At 37.2% G+C, this 20,000-nt stretch overlaps 2 protein-coding genes across 2 annotated transcripts in view; both read right to left on the reverse strand.

Moving 5' to 3' along the window:
• The window catches only part of RAD54B (RAD54 homolog B), a gene marked incomplete at its 5' end in the record, with an annotated part of 60,841 nt that extends 42,386 nt beyond the window's left edge, over window positions 1–18,455 (reverse strand). Inside the window, 2 exons of the mRNA XM_080646177.1 lie at window positions 15,491–15,632; window positions 18,321–18,455. Of these exons, the coding sequence (XP_080502303.1) occupies window positions 15,491–15,632; window positions 18,321–18,455 (277 nt within the window). The remainder of the gene's footprint in view (window positions 1–15,490; window positions 15,633–18,320) is intronic.
• Window positions 1,357–7,022, reverse strand: FSBP (fibrinogen silencer binding protein). The gene is made up of 2 exons (XM_080646178.1): window positions 6,571–7,022; window positions 1,357–2,661 (listed from the first exon to the last, which is right to left on the reverse strand). The coding sequence occupies exons 1-2, from the start codon at window positions 6,942–6,944 to the stop codon at window positions 2,136–2,138; spliced, it is 900 nt and encodes a 299-aa protein (XP_080502304.1). The 5' UTR covers window positions 6,945–7,022; the 3' UTR covers window positions 1,357–2,135.
• Window positions 18,456–20,000: the final 1,545 nt, after the last annotated feature.

Below are 20,000 nucleotides of genomic sequence, written 5' to 3' on the forward strand. Positions count from 1 at the left end.
CAGTCCATTTTATTATCATTTGTATAGCCATAACCTAAATTTCAGACTTCCTTTACTCTCACTACAAGATGCTATTATAACACTAACTTAGAACTCTAATTTATATCCCCCTAATCAAAAGCCTTCAATGGCTTCCCATTTTACATTCAAGTGTGATTCCTAAAACAGTTTATTTTTTATTTATTAATTTTAGAGAGAGAGAGGGGAAGGGGGAAAGAGAGAAAAAAACATCGATTTGTTATTAACTTATTTATGCATTCATTGGTTGATTCTTGTATGTACCCTGACCGGGGATCGAACCCGCAACCTAGGCTTATTAGGAGGACACTTAAACCAACTGAGCTACCAGGCCAGGGCTAAAACTAGTTTTTAATGTAATCTATAATCTGGCACCAACCAACTTCCAAATTAATATCCCTTAACTCACTTTTACTCTTTCAACAAAATTTTTTGAGAATCTAATATGAGTTAGCACCAAGCTAGATTCCAAAATATTCTGTTCTAGTGGTTTTCAAACTGAGAATTTGTTAAAATATTGCTGGACTCCACCTCCAAAGTTTCTAATTCAAAAGGCATGAATTTACATTTCTCACAAGTTCTCAAGTGATGCTCATACTACTTACTGGTCAAGATCTACTCTTGGTGAACCACCGCTCCACTCCTTAAGGCCACAACGGAAGCCCACAGACTGAACGATGTCACATGTTTTGTCTGTGTAGTGTTTTAAACATTTTGCATTGTTTGCAAACATTTTAAAATTGGAAATTTTTACATAAAATGCAGATCTCTGGCTTATTGTGCATGTAAAAAGTCTCCTGGAACTAAACAGTAGCTACAGTCAAGGAAGATGTCTTCAGATCACCACCATCCTAATGGGCCCTCTACACTCACGTACAATCATCTGGTTTAGCACTGCATTTATGCTTATAAATGATGACCCACGTCTTCGTGCTGCTCACTTTGACTTAAACGTCGTTTCTCCACCACACTGCTAAAATTCTGTCTACCCCATTCTAAAGCTTGGCTGAAAAACGCTTCCTCAACAAAGCTCTAGCAAAAATAGAAATCGATAATATACATACTAAAGATTTAACTTAAATTTAATATGTGTGCTTTAAGAATGAAAGTTTTATTTCCACAAATACTAAAATAGCAATATTAAAAAAAACTACAGATTATATCATAAACTATAAACATACCTTTTGCTACTTTTAATCTATGTAAAATTTTAATTTTGTTCATTAAAATTTTTACTGTGAAATCTTTTTCAGAATAAGACATTAAAAGTGAATTAAAACATTAAATCTTACAGCCAAGATATATAATAGCGCCAAGAGATTATCTTATTTTGCTGGCCAAAAACAAACAAACAAACAAAAAACAGGGTGGGTGGGGGATGGGAGATAATCAATACAATTCTGATTTCATAACCTCCCAACCTTTAAAACTATTTTAATAAAATAAGCACCTCTAATTTTTTAATATGGAGGTTAATTTTAATGGATCTTTATTTCTATGGAATAGCAGAGAGGGAAATTACAAACAAAAACTCAGTGCTGGTCCTTGCTCTGCCATAAATAGCTTTATTATATCAAGTAAGCCATTGAGTTCTTTCTGGACCTCAGTTTTAGCTTCTAAATTGAAGAGGGGGTAAAAAGTGATCTCCAAATACCTCCCATCACTAAAATCATAGGACTTACTCCTTCAAAAAATGAAAACATAAAAATCAATGTCATAAAGACAAGCTTCCTGTATTTAGGCTAGTATTGCTTCTAAATTAGAGTGAATTAAAAACCTTGAACTACAGCTTTTCAAAGCTCTAATTTAAAATGTTGAGGACAGCTTTGAAAGAGTATGTATGTGTTTGTGTATATATTTATGTATATTTTAATGATCAAAATATAACATCTTTTGTAAGGCCAACAATTAAACTTCTTAGAAAAAAACTGAGGAGAGACAAAAAATATATAATATACCTCAAAAAAAAATTAAATAATTTTTAAAATGTCAAAAAAGTTTTTTTCATAATAGAGATTAACGATACATTATAAGAATACATATTCTGCTTTAAGACATTCTCAAGAGAAAGTAATTTGGCCAAAATTAAAATTATCATATTGTGAGACTGAAAAAATTTAGAAACTATTATATTCAGGCAGATCATGCCGTAAGCGAATTGCTTTCAGCTTCTCCACTTCAATTTTTGCTTGTAGCAGCTCTTCTTCTAGCTGCTGCCTTCTTTTCAATCCATCCCTCTTCTCCTGAACATATAATCCAAAATTTTTTTGATTTTCTAAAATTATCTGATGCTCCTCTTTCAGCATTTGCAGAATCTGAGGATCATACCCTAATTGTGACCTAAAGTGTCCTCCACACTCATGATGAAAAAAATCATCTCTCCTTGGGATGGAAGATGGAGACGATGTCATTCTCATATCAACAGAGGAAAGTGACGGCGACACAGATCTTTCCATAACATGTACTAATTCATGTTCTTCTCTTTGCTCTAAAGTATAACTCTGTTCCGAATTTAAAACCAGTGGAGGAGAGGGCTTAATGTCTTCTTCTTGCTTCACCTCCACTGTAATAGCAACTGGATGCTGATCCAACATTACCTGTAGTGAACTGGTACCAGCCTGTGCCTCCTCAGCCAAGTTTGCACTACAGCACACAAAAAAGCATCATAAAATGTAAATCAAATGAAGAGAAGAGTATATTTACACCATAATTTCATGTTTAATGTACATTAAATTATTAAGCTTTAAAAGCTATAAAGAAAATTATGAAACAAAATATTTAACCCTTAGAATAACAAATTGAAAGTAACTAAATTTAGGATTTTAATACCATACATATTTGTTATTTCCCACCCTTAACTTTAAAATCTGGCTCTTAAAGGAACAGGAAATTACAAATACTACGCAAAGACAATGAGGTAAATAAAAAAGAAAAGCCATTTTTAATGGTTTCAAAGAGACACCAACTGCTCCTACAAGCCTGGTGTTCTTTAATGGTATTCTGGGTCTTGCTCTCTGATGTTCTTTAATGGTATTCTGGGTCTTGCTCTCCCTATACCTTCTTTGCCCTTGATCTGCTTCTGCTCTCCTGGATTGATCTAAAATTTACCAGGTTCCAAGACTCCTAGGAGGATAATGGAAGGGCATCTATGAGAAGCAATGTTTTCTGCATTTGTCAAAAAAAAAAATCAAAGATTGTGTATGGCTTCAGATGCCATCAGGATTATCCTAACTGTCCAATTTCAGGCGCAATGTTTAATCTTACCTATCCTAAACCACATGACTCAGTTGTTCTCTCAGTCTGTCAACCATTGGTTAGGTAAAGTTAACCGGCCAAGGTTTTATATTGACCACTATATCCCCAGCACCTTGCATAAAACTATACTTGAAATATGGTAGGTGCTTCATCATATGTGGAATGATTAAATATAGATGAAAAGCTTATGTTAGTGCAATGGTGTTAAATAGGCTATATACAATACATTGAAAGTTTATTAAATTTACATGTTATTTCCATAAAACTGTACAGGCATCTACAGTTTTAGCAGAATTTATTAATACGTTATTATGTAAATATAATGTAAAGTTCTGTTTTTTAAAAAATAATTTCAGTTATACCAGGAAGCTATTAAGACTATATAATCTTGTTTCTTGAGGGTTATTTTTAAATTTTTGCTTCTGCCTTACTTAAAAATAAAAATTAGAAAGGGAAAGAGATTATTAGAATATTACTGGGAAAGTGCTATATTAACATTATTTACAGAACATTTCACAAATGATAAGTAACATAGTTTAAGTAGAACTTAGGAAAAAATTTTAAATCCCCATATGTCACTTACTAATGGCATTAAATTGTCAATAACATCAGATGTTTGTTTAAGGGATACAAATGAAATATATAGTATGTTATTAAAAAAAACCTATTTGTAGATTATATAAATTCATCCATTTTCGTAACTTTTTTGTCATCTTATAATTTTCTCTTAAAAATTTTTTTTATTGATTTCAGAGAAGAAGAGAGGGGGAGAGAGAGAGAAACATCAATGAGAGAGATCATCGATTGGCTGCCTTCTGCTTGCCCCTCACAGGGGACCAAGCCTGCAACCCCAGCATGTGCCCTGACCAGGAATTGATACCTCCTGGTTTGTAGATTAATGCTCAACCACTGAGCCAAACTGTGATTGGCTATCATCTTATGATTTTCAAAAGCAAAACGACAGAATATAAATGTAATTCAAATTAGTGAGATTTACTTTTATTAACATCTCTAAAACCTATAATGGAAAAATATTACAACTGCAGATTAAATTTTAAAAAATTACACTCTATTCCAAATTAATATTTACAATAGTAGAGTACAATACAATTAGACATATACATTATACTCTCATGTAAATTAAAAATGTCTTATATCTGGAATATTCTATTCCATTTTAGTGGAAACATTGTAAGTAAGGTCATCATATAAAAAATGCTTTAGAGAAAGTCACAAAAGTGATAAACAGAAGCGTTTCTAAAATTTAGAAATATGGATTGTAAGGATCAAATGGGTTACAAAAATACAAAATATAATTTGATGTTAGAAAGAAGTAAAAATAAAGACACATAAATCAATGTGTTATAGATAGCCTAAACAAATGTGTATATTTTTAAATACATTAAATAATATGAACAGTAAGATTTTCCTTACTAAGAATGGAGAGACTGATGAGATTAGCAGACATGTTTATACAGAAGCATAATTAAAATAAAATAATTATAAACTTGTGAGATAATTATCAAGATTCAAGATGATGTCAAATAAATATAAGCACATTAAATATATCAATATATAATATGAAAACGCTAATATGAAAAATGGCAGTGGAGACACTAACATAAGCAAGCATTTAAATGGCTTATTTCTGATATTCTTCACTTTAAAATATGAAAAAAATGTTATTGTTTAAAAAGTATAAAAATATGTGAATCAATTCCTTTTATCAGAGAAATGTTGTCCCAAAAGATTGTATATGTAACATACATACACATACAAATGGTCAAAATATAAGCAGATACTTGTATCTTATTTCTCTTCTATACTCATTGTGTTTTTAAAATATGCAACTAACTAAAACTACAGTTTCTATGTGTAGTTTTCAAATTACAAAGTCTATACTTAATACCCAAAAGATGGTTTTATACCTGTAATGCAAAAGCAACTTTTCTTATGGTTTGAGGAGAAAAAAAATGTAATAAGTAACACAGTATAAAACAGTCTTACTGTGGAGGTTTCTGGACATCCAGCATGTTAGGATTTAATCATTAGTCATCTCAGTGAACATTTTAAGTAGTGGCCCCATAATTTAATACATTGTGTACCCATGTCCTGGATTCCCACTAGTGATATTTTTTTACTATGCTATCAACTAGAAATAAGCAGTATATGGTAAGAAACTGAGCTCAAAAAATGATCCCAGTAAATTATCAAAATAACAAATATGTTTGGTTAAAAAGTTCTTTTTCCTATTTCTCTCCTAACTTCAAAAAGTTTTCACAGGTAATCAATAAATTTGCTTATATAATGACTCTTCCACTAATAGAAAAGCACATTGTAAAGCTTTATTTGAAAGGTCTCTCAACTAACAAGAAATTTACAACTTGTTTAAATTACCCTAAATGGTTCAGAAGAATGTAGCTGCCATTTTTATCTTTTGCCAGGGGTTGAAATTTGAATCAGTAGTAAGATAAGTTTTTAAGATTCTAAGGCAAGTAGTTATGTAGCGCATAAATTTAACAACAATAAAATGTTTCTAATCTAACACTTTATGAAACCAGTTGCTCTTGTTGGTCTATTAAAATTCATAGTTTGATATCCTTGCAAAGCAATTTGTGAAAACCTGCCCTTTCCTATGTGACCCACGATCAATAACGTTAATTACACAAAAACTTTAAATTTTATTAAGTAACCTGAATCCCTAATTAGGCATTAACTCCTTTCCTTTTTTTTATTTTAAATATGTTAGAAAAATAACTTAAACTGTCTTACCATATGCAATAATACTATTAATAAGTTGACTTAATTATCGATTTTAGTTTTTTAGCTCAAAGAATATTCAATAAGTGGAGACAGTGACAATTTCACATACAAGCAAGGGTTCCATTTCTCCTACAACTAACTTTCTATGAAACTAAAAATTCCAATGAAATGTAATCTTAAATGAAATCTTAAAAGGTCTCTCTCTCAGCTAATTAAATAATTTAATTTTAAAGCTTAAAAAGTTTAAGAACAGATGTCACAAATTTCAACCCAATTATTCCTCCCTAACCTTTACTTTTTAGAAACTACAGAAGGAGGGAAGGGGGAAGGGAAGACAATAAAAGTGACTTAAATGAAATGCAGCAGGAAAATTCCTTATAGCCTCACTTTTCTTTTTTTAGAACGCAAAACAAAGACACTATTCATTGCTCCCGAGAGGGGATGCTTACTATGCATATCTCTGTCACAGCTAAGCCAGAGCCCAATAGGTAGGAGGCGCCATAATTTTCCACAACAAAATAAAATAAAGCTTACCTTTGTATGTGGTTCCTGTCTCTTACCAGGCAAAAACTGGAAATCTGGGGAATCATCTCCATAACTTTCTTGGTTGGCTCAGAAATACTGCTTTTTAAATCTGATTGGGTATCTTTTTGCTGCAAAAGCTCCTGTTTGGCATATTCTTTGAGCCTTTTGTAAAGGGTGCGTAGGCCCTGCGCTGTTCGAGGAGGGCGGTCTACTCCAATTGCATTATAGTTAACCGCTATGATATCCCAACATCTATTCTTTTCCACTATCACTGAATGCTTATTAGTGTGTTCTTCGAGAATTTTCACATATGGCTTCACAAGTTTTAGCAAATCAAGCTTTTCAGATAAGGTAAAATTGGAAGATCTAGCCTTTCCTACCATTGTTCTTTTCTCAAATTAAGTAGGCAGTTTCTGAAACCACCATGCAGCCTTCAGCTCTGCTCAGCTCTTTTCACAAACGGAGAAAGATCAGGCTTAACTAGGCTAGCCTCATTTAGGCCCACGCCTACAGGGGAGGGTTTATTAAAATTCCTCCAGCTTAAGCTGACGCAGGTTCAGGAAATCTGCTTAAGCCAAGCCTGACCTACATAAAGCTTCTCACTGAAACAGACAGGAAGGCACAGGCAAAACACACTTGTGTATAAAGAGAACAGCTCAAGATAGGATTTAATACACAAAGGTCTAGAGATAAGCATGGAACACAGCTAAAAATTAGCTAATTTGGTGAGAATATCAGATTTCCACATATGTATGCTTAGCTGATATTGAAACTGCACTGCAGTATCACTTTAATAAAAACAAAAGAGGAACTGTTTGTCCTGTTTACAAATCCAGTAGACAGAAAAATAAAAACTAACGACATGAAGGTAGTGATTCCTAACTGAGCAAGGCCCACGGTTTCTGAGCTGCTATTCTCTCTTACAAAATCTGCATAATGCTGGTCCTGCTGTCAATCAGGAATTGCATATCCTCTAGCTAGTTAGGTTACACCCAGACTCAGACTCCACAGTAAAGCTAAGCTTCTCCTTCAATTTACAATCTACAGTATCCACTGGGGTGTGTGCTTTTTCAGTTAAAAAGAAATATTTGTCAAACAATGAATCTAAAAAGCAGATTAAAAAAAAAAGGTTTTTAAAGCAATGTATTATTCTCGCTGTAATGTATGTGAATATGCTAGCCTGCTCTATCATGTGTAAAAATCACCACAGTGAAAACAGCATAATCTCGCCTTAAGACCTCACACAACAAAATCACTATTTTACTATTATTAAGGGGTGAGATTTTCATCTAGCTATACTCACACAACCTCAACTGCGAAAGAAAACAGTCTAGCCATTTGCAAGGCTACCAGTATACATGCTTAGAATGTATTTTCTAATCCCTGTCTGAAAATATGGTAAGTAACAATGTAAGCAAAATAAGCTTATTTTCTCCTGACATACATGTTTATCCAGATAAAATAATGAATTAGATCATATTTGAACACAGTTCCATTCAACCAATTACTGAACAGCCATTAAAAATCCTCCCAAGCACTGTGCCAGGCCCAAGGAAAACAAAGGTGAATTCTACCTGATAGAGCCCCTATTAAGGAAGCTGCAGTTCTGCAGAAACACCATAAAATTTCAATTCCTTGTTTTTCATTCTTTCAATAGAGAGAAGCAAATTAAATGTATTGAGTTCTCATAGGAGCCACACGATGTGCAAGAAGTTTTAAATGTGTATCCATCAGGAAAAAAGGGACAGACTGCTGGGTGTTCTAATGAGATTTAAAAAAAAAGAGGACTAGGTACACAGACAAGGACCATGCAGGGATAGGAGGAAAGGAAGTCAGACATGGAGGTGAACCTGGCTGGGCTGGGAAAACCTGACCCTTGACCTGACTAGGTGGGGACAGTGATGTCACCTGGGAACTGAAGTGGCAGTCCTTAATCAGGTCCTCCCACAGGTGGAAACTTGAACTTTGATATAATTGGATATTGCCAGAATTCCTTAAAGGGACCAATCAGAAGCTAGCAGAGTATATCAATATCCCCTAAGCAAAGAGCTTAAATGGGTAACCCAAGTGGGGACCGTCCATATATCTCCTCCCGCAAGCTTTGCACCCCCTCTTCCCCCAATAAATTCTGTTTTATTCCCACCATTTTTGTCCCTGAATCCATTCTCCAGTTTTACAAGACAAAGAACTCAGACCCAACCACATTTTGGGTATATTTTGGGTTTCAATATGGAATGCTAAGTGTTGTGTGGCATACCTTACTGAGTAGTCTGATTTGTTAGTAGTTCTAGCTTTTCACTGCCTTTGGTCAGTTTTATTGCTCAATAAATTGTTGTAAATAGTAATGATTATTGTCCATAGAGATGGGAATTGAAAATTGACCCGTCCCAGCAACCTGACCACAGATATGCAAAGAAAAACAAGAACACAAGATATATACTATCCTTAAATAATATTGTTATTTTGGGGGAAAATGCAGATATTATATTCAGAAACAAAATACTAATAAAAATATGAAAAACTATTCAATCTCTAAATTATCAAGGAAATGTATAGTAAAAATGACTTTCATCCGTAAGATTGGCAAAATTTTTAAAGACTGAAAATGTCAAGAGCAGATAAGGGGGCAGGGCAAAGAGTACTCTTCAGTACTGTTGATGGATGTGTAAAATAGCATTCTGGACATCAATCTGAGAATATCCATTAATATTTTACATTTGTAAAACCTTCCAAAACTGTTAACCTAAAAATAAATTAGCCAAGTGAGAGACAACAAGCATTTATGTAGGGAGCGGTTATAGGGTTAAGCCTCGGACTGACCTGCTGGCAAAGCTGCAAACAAGTCCCAGCTTAGAGGGCACAGCCCTCTTAGCATAATTAAGCTTGATCTTGTGACTGCTCCCTAGATCCTTCCTGGGTAGCTAATGGGCTGTGGGAGGTGCAGCAAGTGCTGGCAAAACAAGTGAAACTCACAGGAACATTGTAACTATGGTGACCACTACCTTGTTTACCTCTGACTATAAAATAAAGCATCAGCTTGCAGTCTGGATCTGTTCTGTGGCCTCAGCCAGGCACAGAAGATGCACCTAGACCCAGCTTATTCTCTTTGTCTGTCTTTTCTTCATCCTTCACCGGCCCCCCTCAGGCTCGCTGAACCCTTGGCTGTGCTGGCTCGGCACACATTTACTTGAGGACCAACACAATAGCTATTTAGGAAGCAGTGATTCAGACAGAAACCCAAAGTCTTCTAATTAGGAGGTGAAGGCAACGGGTATTTATGAGACAGAAAAGGGGAATAATTATATGAATAGAATCAAGGGTGTTAATAAGCTAACGAAGGAATTTCTGTAGAGGCAGATAAGTTAATACAGTGATGCTGATTCTTAAAAATGTCTTTAATTTTCAGTACAGTAGTCATAATAACTGCTTTCTTGTTATCTTTGCAAATAGTTCTTTGGAACACAATGTTGCTTTAGGCTCAGATCAAATATTGTTTTGCCCAGTTTTAACATTCCAAAGATTTGAGGACCAAGACATACAGGCAAGGCAGTTCCTCTGGGATGACAGCTCCAACTCCATTTTGAAATGGCTCCGTTTATATTATTTTTTACAATACTATGGTCTACATTAGGCAGCATTAAAATGAAAGAGGCAGATTTCTTTTATATATATTATTTTTTTAATTGATTTCAGAGAGGAAAGGAGAGATAGAAACATCAATAATGAGAATCATTAATCAGCTGCCTCTTGCATGCCCCACACTGGGGATAGAGACCGAAACCCAAGGCAGGTGCCTTGACTAGGAATCGAACCATGACCTTTTGGTTGATGGTGATGCTCAACCACTGAGCCATACCAGCCAGGCTTCAATACTTTTTTTTTTTTTTTACAGAAGAAAACAAAGTTTTAATACATGTGCATGGATAATTTCAGAGATATGAAAATTCCAAAGACAGTGAGGCCAACACTGGGTATATAAGACATTTTGGACAAAGGAGAAAGGGGATGGAAGGGAATATTAGATTTCGTAAGAATGGAGGATTTACAGGTAGTTGGGGAGGAGGGGAACATACCTGGCAGGCAAATTCTCACTAGGCAAATCAGAAACAGTGGGACATGGGGTATCTGCCTGAAGCCCTCTGTTTACCATACTTAATTCAAATTAGGCTAAGGCCACTTCACTGAGGATCTGTATAATTCTGATTTGATTTAAACTGTAGTTTTAAAACAATCATATTTTTCTTCTCCCTCTCAGCTAACTTCACTGCCCTGATGATCCTCGACTCCTGAGACAGCAGAAGACAACAGCCCAGTTCTGAGTAATGGTCACCCCAAGGTTTAATCCACTGGCAGGCTAAAGATAACAGCTCCTGAGCCCTAAGGCAGGAAAACCCTCTTGGTTACTTGTTCTTGAAAGTGGTTCTGGACACCCAGCTGACCGGGGAGTTGTCCTCAAGACCTGAAGGAATGATTTATTACCCTTATCTCACATCTGACCAATCAGCTCCCTGAACCCCTAGCCCATGGTGCCTTGTGATTTTGCTCTATACTTATATAATCTGTAACCTGTGTCCTCCAGGAGTTGGGTCTTTCAGAGTAGGAGCCTGGAGGCCTCCAGACTGGCCAGTTCAGATAAACCAATTTCTTTTGTTAGGGGCAGAAATAGAACACTATCACATCAAGTTTTGTTTTTTAATTACAGTTGACATTCAATATTATATTAGTTTCAGGTGTACAGCATAGTACTTAAACTTACAATTTACAACGTGATTTCCCTGGTAAGTCTAGTACCCACCTGGCACCATACATAGTTATTACAATATTGACTATACCAGTTATTATTTTGTAACTGACAATTTTTTAAAATATATTTTTATTGATTTCCAAAAGGAAGGGAGAGGGAGAGAGAGATAGGAACATCAATAATGAAAGAGAATCATTGATCGGCTACCTCCTGCATGCTCCCTACTGGGGATTGAGCCCTCAACCGGGCATGTGCCCTTGACCAGAATCTAACCTGGAACCCTTCAGTCCACAGGCTGACACTCTATCCACTAAGCCAAACCAGCTAGGGCTGTAACTGACAATTTGTACTGATCACAAATCACAACAAGTATAAAAGTAATGAAAAATTCTGAAATATTGTGAGAATTACCAAAATGTGACACAGAGACACAAAGTGAACAAATACAATTGAAAAATGAAATCAACATACTTGCTCAATACAGGGTTGCCACAAACCTTCAATTTGTAAAACACATTATTTGCAAAGTCCAATAAAACAAAGTGCAACAAAACGAGGTATGCCTATATGTACTTTCATATAGCTTGAGCATCATAATAAATGATATATGCATTGTTCATACATTGCTGGTGGGAGTATAAAATTGTAGTATCTGCAGAAGGCAATTCATCATTATCAATCAAAATGACAAATGCACACTGCACACACTTTGAGACCAGCACCCTACTCCAATGTATTTACCCTATGGATATAGTCTCACCTATGTTTATAACACATAGATATTCGATCAGACCGTCAAACCTCAGAGGGAAGGTAGGGGAGGATGGGGGTAAGGGGAAGAGATCAACCAAAGGACTTGTATGCATGCATATAAGCCTACCCAATGGACACAGACATCAGAGGGGTGAGGGCATTTGCGGGGGGGAAGCAATGGTGGGATAAGGACACATATAATACCTTAATCAATAAATGCAATAATAATTTAAAAAAACATAGATATTCACTATAGCTTTGTTTGTAGTAACAAAAAAGCTAAGCAACCTAATAAGGCTCTGGTTAAATATACTTGGCAAGCCAAAACCAGTTTGGCTCAGTGGATAGAGCGTCGGCCTGCGGACTGAAGGGTCCCGGGTTCGATTCCGGTCAAGGGCATGTACCTTGGTTGCGGGCACATCCCCAGTGGGAGGTGTGCAGGAGGCAGCTGATCGATGTTTCTCTCTCATCGATGTTTCTAGCTCTCTATCCCTCTCCCTTCCTCTCTGTAAAATATCAAAAAAAAATAAAAATAAAAAAATAAATATACTTGGCAAATCCATACAATAGAATATTATGTAGTTTTTAAATAGAAAGAGGTAGTTCTAAATGTACTGACAAAAAGATTTCAAAGATAGACTGTTATAGTAAAAATGCAAAGTATAGAACAGCGCAGGTAGTGAACAATAACTTGTATGGGGAAAATATATTACATACAAATGTTTCCAAATGTACAAAATATCTCATACATACCCAAATACTGGTAACTGGTTGCATCTGGAAAAAGAAACTAGATGGCAAGGGATCAGGGAAAGGGGACTTCTTACTATATTCTTCACAACTTCTAATTTTTTACCATGTGCATTCATTACCTATCCTTTTCTTAAAAAAAAAGGTCACAAGGAACTATATGTATTGTAGGATTCTATTCACATGAAATGTCCAAAACAGGCAAAACCAGAGAGACTGAAAGCAGATTAGTGGTTACCAGGGCTGGGAAGAAAGTGGGGAATGGGGAGTTGACTGCTTAATTGGCCCTGAGATTCCTTTTAGTGATGACAATGTTCTGAAACTAGATAGTGGTAATGGTTGCAAAACACTGTAAATGTGCTAAATGCCACTGAAATGCACACTTTAAAATGGTTAAAATGGTGAATTTTTGCCCGGCCCATTGTGGCTCAGTGGTTGAGTGTTAACCCATGAACCAGGAAGTCACGGTTCGATTCCCGGTCTGGGCACTTGCCTGGATTACAGGCTAAACCCCCGTTGGGGACATGCAGGAGGCAGCCCATTGATGATTCTCATTGTTGATGTTTCTATCTCTCTCTCCCTCTCCCTCTCTCTGAACTCAATAAAAACATATATCTATATATGTATGTACACACACACACACACACACACACACACCACCTTCTATCTATAATAATAAAAGCATAACATGCTAATTAGACTGGACGTCCTTCCAGACGTCCTTCTGGATGTCCTTCCGGACACTCCACACACTGAGACAAGCCAGCTAGGGCTCCATGCTTTTCTATATGCAATATCTCTCTTCAACAATCACTACAGAAAAGCAAGATACTTCTTACAATGCTCTTTTCCCCAGTTAACCTCTCTCTGAATGACAGGCAGGGGGTGTCAGCAGTTTGGCACAGGTTCCCCAGTCCAGTGAATGCATTAAATCGGAGAAGGATTAAGGGATTAAAGGTTGAGTAAATTAACTCCCTCTTTAGTTTATCTTAACTCTTAACTCTCTTCTCATATTTAGCAGGGAAGAGAACAAGAAACCATAGAACACAAATGAAACCCCAAACCAGTTACAAGGAATGTAACATACTGTAGAGTCTAAATATCATTCTCTGGGGAAGATATTAGTTACCATGATAGAAAAAACAAAAACAAAAAACAGGCATGCATGGATCATTATCTGCCACAGGCCTGACAGTAGAGATGAAAGACTGGGAAAATAGGACATTCATCTAACAAAGGATAGAAGAAAAGAGGGAGGAAGTAAGGTAGGAAGAAATGAGAGCAAAGCAGTGAGACATGGCAGCAGCTAAACTGCCATGCCCAGAACGGTTTCTACAAATCTCCCTGAATTGGTACCAGCTCCAAAAGTCCTTCCGCACTTTTAAGTTCTGAGGAGCGCAAATAGTACCAATGATCCTGACCAATAGGGGAAATGCAAAATTCCTTTCTGCCCCACCAAGAAATGAACCATTTATAGGTAAAATTAATCATCACCAAGCTCAAGAACTTCCTTGAAAAGGGTTAAGCGATGAAGGCACTTTTTGTTGATTTACACCGGTATCTTAAGGATGGCAGTTACAATACTACAAACCAGCAGATGGGGTTCTCTCCCTGAATATGCTTATTCAACCAAAAATAAGTAAAATACAATTTGGAACACTACAGTTTTGATGTTGGCTTTCACAAGGCAAAATAAACATCTGTGAACAGTCTTCATTATTTTTTTAATTACCTGAAAAATACTGATCTATTACAGATACAAAAAGAACCACAGCCATTATTTTAACTCAGTTCAACAATGGGGAGAGGGAACATTTGTTAAATGCTTGCTTTTACTGCTTTTACTTCATAATTCCCATCTAACTGATCTGAAGTTACTCCATAAACTATAATGATTTAACAATTTCATTTATTTCAAGTTCACCTCTCCAATTTTAGTATTGTTAACATGTCTGTTTGTTTTTGTTTGTTTTTTTAAATATATATTTATTAATTTTCCACAGAGAGGAAGGGAGAGGGCCAGAGGGCCAGAAACAGCGACGAGAGAGAAACATCGATCAGCTGCCTCTTGCACACCCCCACTGGGGATGTGCCCACAGCCAAGGCACACGCCCCCGACCAGAATCAAACCCAGGACCCTCCAGTCCACAGGCCGACGCTCTATCCGCTGAGCCAAACTGGCCAGGGCAACATGTTTTTCTAGAAAATTTGTTTTTTTAATCTTTAAACACTTTTTAGTACTTGAAGCAAAGACCATATTTGACCAATATGTTTACAATGAACAGTATTAGACATACACCTATTATAAAGTACAAGATTTGAATGACATGGTTATTAATGCAATCATTAAAGATAAATTATGACAACAAAAATCTGAATTGCCAACAATCTAGTAGTATTGTATCAATAACTTTCAAATGTACATATTCATTCTAAGTAATCAATTTAAATAATCCTATATAATAAAGAGCTGATATGCTAATTAGACCAGACGGCAGAACGACCTTCCGGTACAACCTTCCAGAACAACCTTCCGGAACAACCAGTGGGCGGGGGGCGGGCCCGTGAGGCAGCTGGGGCTGCAAGGGCTGAGCCCCTTGCACGAATTTCATGCACTGGGCCTCTAGTACTGTAATAAAACTGGTCAAGTGTAAACCTGATTACTAAAAAGTACAGTCTTACCTGTCTGATGTAGGTTAAATGCTGGCATTGCAGATGTCTCCCTGTGATTCATTTCTCTACCACTGTCTTCAGCAGGCAGAAGATTTAAACTGTGTATTTCAGGATCAGCTTGTGATTGGAGAAAAGTATTATTTTCAGCAACCTAAAAGAACGAAATATGTATTTTATGCAGAAATTCAATCTAATTTTCCATATTTTTACATAACAGATACCTAATTTAAAGAGTGACAAGTTAAAAAAAAAAAGAGCTACAAGTTTAGTTTCTCTACATATACATAGGGAATAGGTACTTTAAAATAATTTAAAATCCCATTTTTATTGTTTTTTAAGTTAGTTTTAAAAGCTGAGGCCAGCCAGTATGTCTCAGTAGTTGAGTGTTGACCATGAATCAGGAGGTCACAGTTCGATTCCTGGTTGGGGCACATGCCTACGTTTCGGGCTCGATCCCTAGTGTAGGGTGATTCTCTCATCATTGATGTTTCTCTCTCTCTCTCCCTTCCTCTCTGAAATTAATAAAAATATTTTTTTAAATAAGTGAAAGACACAGAGAATGAAAATTGTGCTTATAATTATATGTGCCGCGCCAGCACAGCCAAGGGTTCGGCGAGCCTGAGGGAGGGCTGGCAAAGGATGAAGAAAAGACAGACAAAGAGAATATAGGTGGATCTTCTGTGGGTGATTGAGACCACAGAACAGATCCAGACTGCAAGCTGATGCTTCACTTTATAGTCAGAGGTAAACAAGGTAATTTACAATGTTCTTGTAAGCTTCACTTGTTTTGGCAGCACTTGCTGCACCTCCCACAGCCCATTAGCTACCCAGGAAGGATCTAGGGAGCAGTCACAAGATCAAGCTTAATTATGCTAAGAGGGCTGTGCCCTCTAAGCTGGGACTTGTTTGCGACTTTGCCAGCAGGTTAGTCCGAGGCTTAACCCTATAACCGCTCCCTACAATTATAGTGTGTTTTTTTAAATATTTTTATTTATTTTTTTAGAGAAAGAGGAAGGGAAAGGGAGAGAGAAACATGAATGTGAGAGTGAAACATCGATTAGCTATCCCCTGCACGCCCCCCACTAGGGACTGAGCCTGCAACCCGGGCATGTGCCCTAACTGGGAATCAAATGAGCAACCTTTCAGTGCATGAGACAATGCCCAACCAACAAAGCCACACTGGCCAGGGCTCCCTCTTCTACTTTTAAGGACACTTATATGGGGCAACCAAGACAATCCAGGATAACTACCCCATCTCAAGGTCCTTAGCATTACCCCTTAGTCAAAAAGTTCCATCTACCATGTGAGGTAACATATTCACAAGTTCCAAGGATTAGGACATGGACGTTTTTAATATGTTTTTACTGATTTCAGAAAAAGGAAGGAAGAGATAGAAATATCAATGATGAGAGAGAATCATCGAATCCTGCATGTCCACTAAAGTACATTGAGTCCGAAACCCGGGCATGTGTCATGTTGGGAATCAAACCACGACCTCCTGGGTCATGGGTCAATGCTCAACCACTGAGCCACACCAGCTGGGCAAGACATGGACATTTTTAGAGAGCCATTTTTTCTGTCTACCACAGTATGTTTGAATTTTTTAAAAAATAACAACTCACAATAAAAAAGAAAAAAATTTATTGGACTTTAACCTCCATAGCATAAATAGATCGGAGAATTGTAGAGTAGCAGAAGTGTGGATTGCCCATTTTATATATTTTCTATATAACTTCTATATATCTAAGATCAAAACAATCCCTTCTCTTAGTAGTAAAGAGCGTATATTAAGACTGCTTCAAGCATTTACTTTTTTTTGGGGGGGGGGGGGTTAATCGTCACCCAAGGATGTTTTCTATTGATTTTTATAAAGAGTGGAAGGGAGAAGGAAAGGGAAAAACAGAGAAATATCGATTGGTACATGCCCCAGTTGGGCCCGGGGATCAAGCCTGCAACCGAGGTACTTGCCCTTAACCGGAATCAAACCCACATTCCTTCAGTCCAAGGGCCAATGCTCTATCCACTGAGCCAATCTGGCCAGGGCACATGTACTTTTTATAAGTAAAATGCAATGTCCAGAATAATGACATAAATCATTATTTACATGTTTGTCTTTAAACTGCCTTATCTGAAGTTTTCATTTATTTATATGGTATCTTTTATATATATATGTATATAGGGCGTAATATCACAGGAAGGTCATGGTATCCTGCCACCCGTGAGGAGTAATCCCAAGTTGCTGTTGGATGTGTTCATCACAAAGGAGCCATTCTTCAGGCGCTCTGCTCTCTCCACATCCAATATATGGTATCTTTAAAAAGAATAAAAATCACCCTGGCCAGTGTGGCTCCCTGATTAGAGTGTCAGCCACGCACTGAAGGGTCACAGGTTTGATTCCCAGTCAAGGGCAAATACCTAGGTTAAGGTTTCAAGCCCCAACCCTAGTCAAAATGGGTGCGGGAGCCAACCAATCAATGTGTCTCTCTCATCAATGTTTCTCTTTCTCTCTCTCTCCCCCCAATCCCTTGCCCCTTCCCTTCCACTCTCTCTAAAAATCAATGGAAAAAATATCGTGTGAAGATTAAATAAAAGAAAAAAAAAGAGCCTGACCAGTGCGGCTCAGTGGTTGAGCATCAACATATGAACCAGGAGGTCTCGGCTCAATTCCCAGTCAGGGCACATGCCCAGGTTATGGGCTCGATACCCAGTAGGGGGCATGCAGGAAGCAGCCCATGGATGATTCTCTCTCATCTTTGATGTTTATATCTCTCTCTCCCTTCTCCCTTCCTCTCTCTGAAATCAATTTATGCTTCCTTTAATTTTTTTTTTTTTTTTTTACCTCAGACAATTGTATATCTGGATCCAGCTTTGTATTCTCTTCATTCAGACTTGGATTACTTCTTGCTGGCGGTATAAATTTTGGTTTTTTTAAGGGTTTTCCCTGCAACTGACTTGGTGCTGCAGATCGTCTCATATTCAGCAGTACTAACCTGAAAAATACCAAAGACAACAATCTTCCATAAATCTGATGAGATTCAGTCTTTCTGCTTCGGTTTCTGTGGTGAGTGGGGACATTCCCATGGTGCTGGATAGCCTTTACACAGTTTGAGGGGTCAGCAGTGGAGAGCCTTCTCTACCGTTTCTTATTCAAGGGCAAAACAGATCTCTAGTAACACAATCTGAGAGCAAGTTAATGGTTTAATTAAATTTAAAATTGGTTTGTAACTATGTTTACTTGAGAAGCAGTATTTACCAATACCAGTGGTCAATACAGCTTCTGTCTAAATAAGTCATGCCAAAATAACCTCACTAGCCTCATCCCCTTCTACAATGGGCCAACAGAATATTACATGTCCTTGGATACATAATTGACAACTGCAACATGATGAATTAAAACACACAAATGTTAGGCCCTTAATGGTCAAATGAAATAGAATAGAAAGTTTACGTGAAAAACTCAAGGCTGTTAGATGACAATAGCTCAACTGAAATAACAAGATAATGATGAGCCTACTTAAAGTAATAAATTATCGATGTCATTAATAAAAATGATGTCCACATCATGAAATTAGGTTTTATTTTCTGCCTTTAGTCAGACCCCCCTGTAAGACTCTGAAAATTCTGACCAAACCGTTTTAAAAAGAACACTAAAAAAATACAGTAGCTAGAAACTTTGGGCAAACTACTTAAACTCTCTGGATATCAATTCCCTCATTTGTAAAATAAAGAGAAGGGACTAGATCAGTGGTCGGCAAACTCATTAGTCAACAGAGCCAAATATCAACAGTACGATTGAAATTTCTTTTGAGAGCCGAAAACCGACTTCTGCGCATGGGCCACGAAGTTTCAATCACACTGTACGTGCGCGCCCACACGTGGTATTTTGTGCAAGAGCCACACTCAAGGGGCCAAAGAGCCGCATGTGGCTCGCGAGCCGCAGTTTGCAGACCACTGGACTAGATGGTAAAATTTTTTTCACCACCACCTTAAACCCTAAAACCCTTCCAGACCTAATACGTGATTTCTAATCTGGCCAGCGCACAAGTGAGAAGCAGCACAGAGTGGTGGTGGTTCAGAAAACGGGCTCTAAATTGGCTTGAATTCTAGCTCTGCCATTTACATCCATCAGTCATCTAACTTATTAATGCATTTAAAAGTAAACTGCAGGCAACAGTATATTTCCCCCTAAATATTGCAGCTTCCTTGTACCTCTTAAATTAGAACTATCTGAGCCCTTTGCCCAGGCCCTAGAAATAATGCCCACTTGGCCGTAGCTGGTTTGGCTCAGTGGGTAGAGCGTGGGCCTGAGGACTGAAAGGTCCCAGGTTCCATTCCAGTCAAGGGCACATGCCTGGGTTGCTGGGCTCCATCCCCAGTAGGGGGGGGCATGCAGGAGGCAGCCGATCAATGATTCTCATCATTGATGTTTCTCTCTCTCTCTCTCCCTCTCCCTTCCTCTTTGAAATCAATAAAAATATATTAAAAAATAAAATAAATAATGCCCACTTGGCAGCCCTAC

Source organism: Plecotus auritus (assembly GCF_963455305.1).
Source record: "Plecotus auritus genome assembly, chromosome: 11".
Classification (NCBI taxonomy): Eukaryota; Metazoa; Chordata; class Mammalia; order Chiroptera; family Vespertilionidae; genus Plecotus; species Plecotus auritus.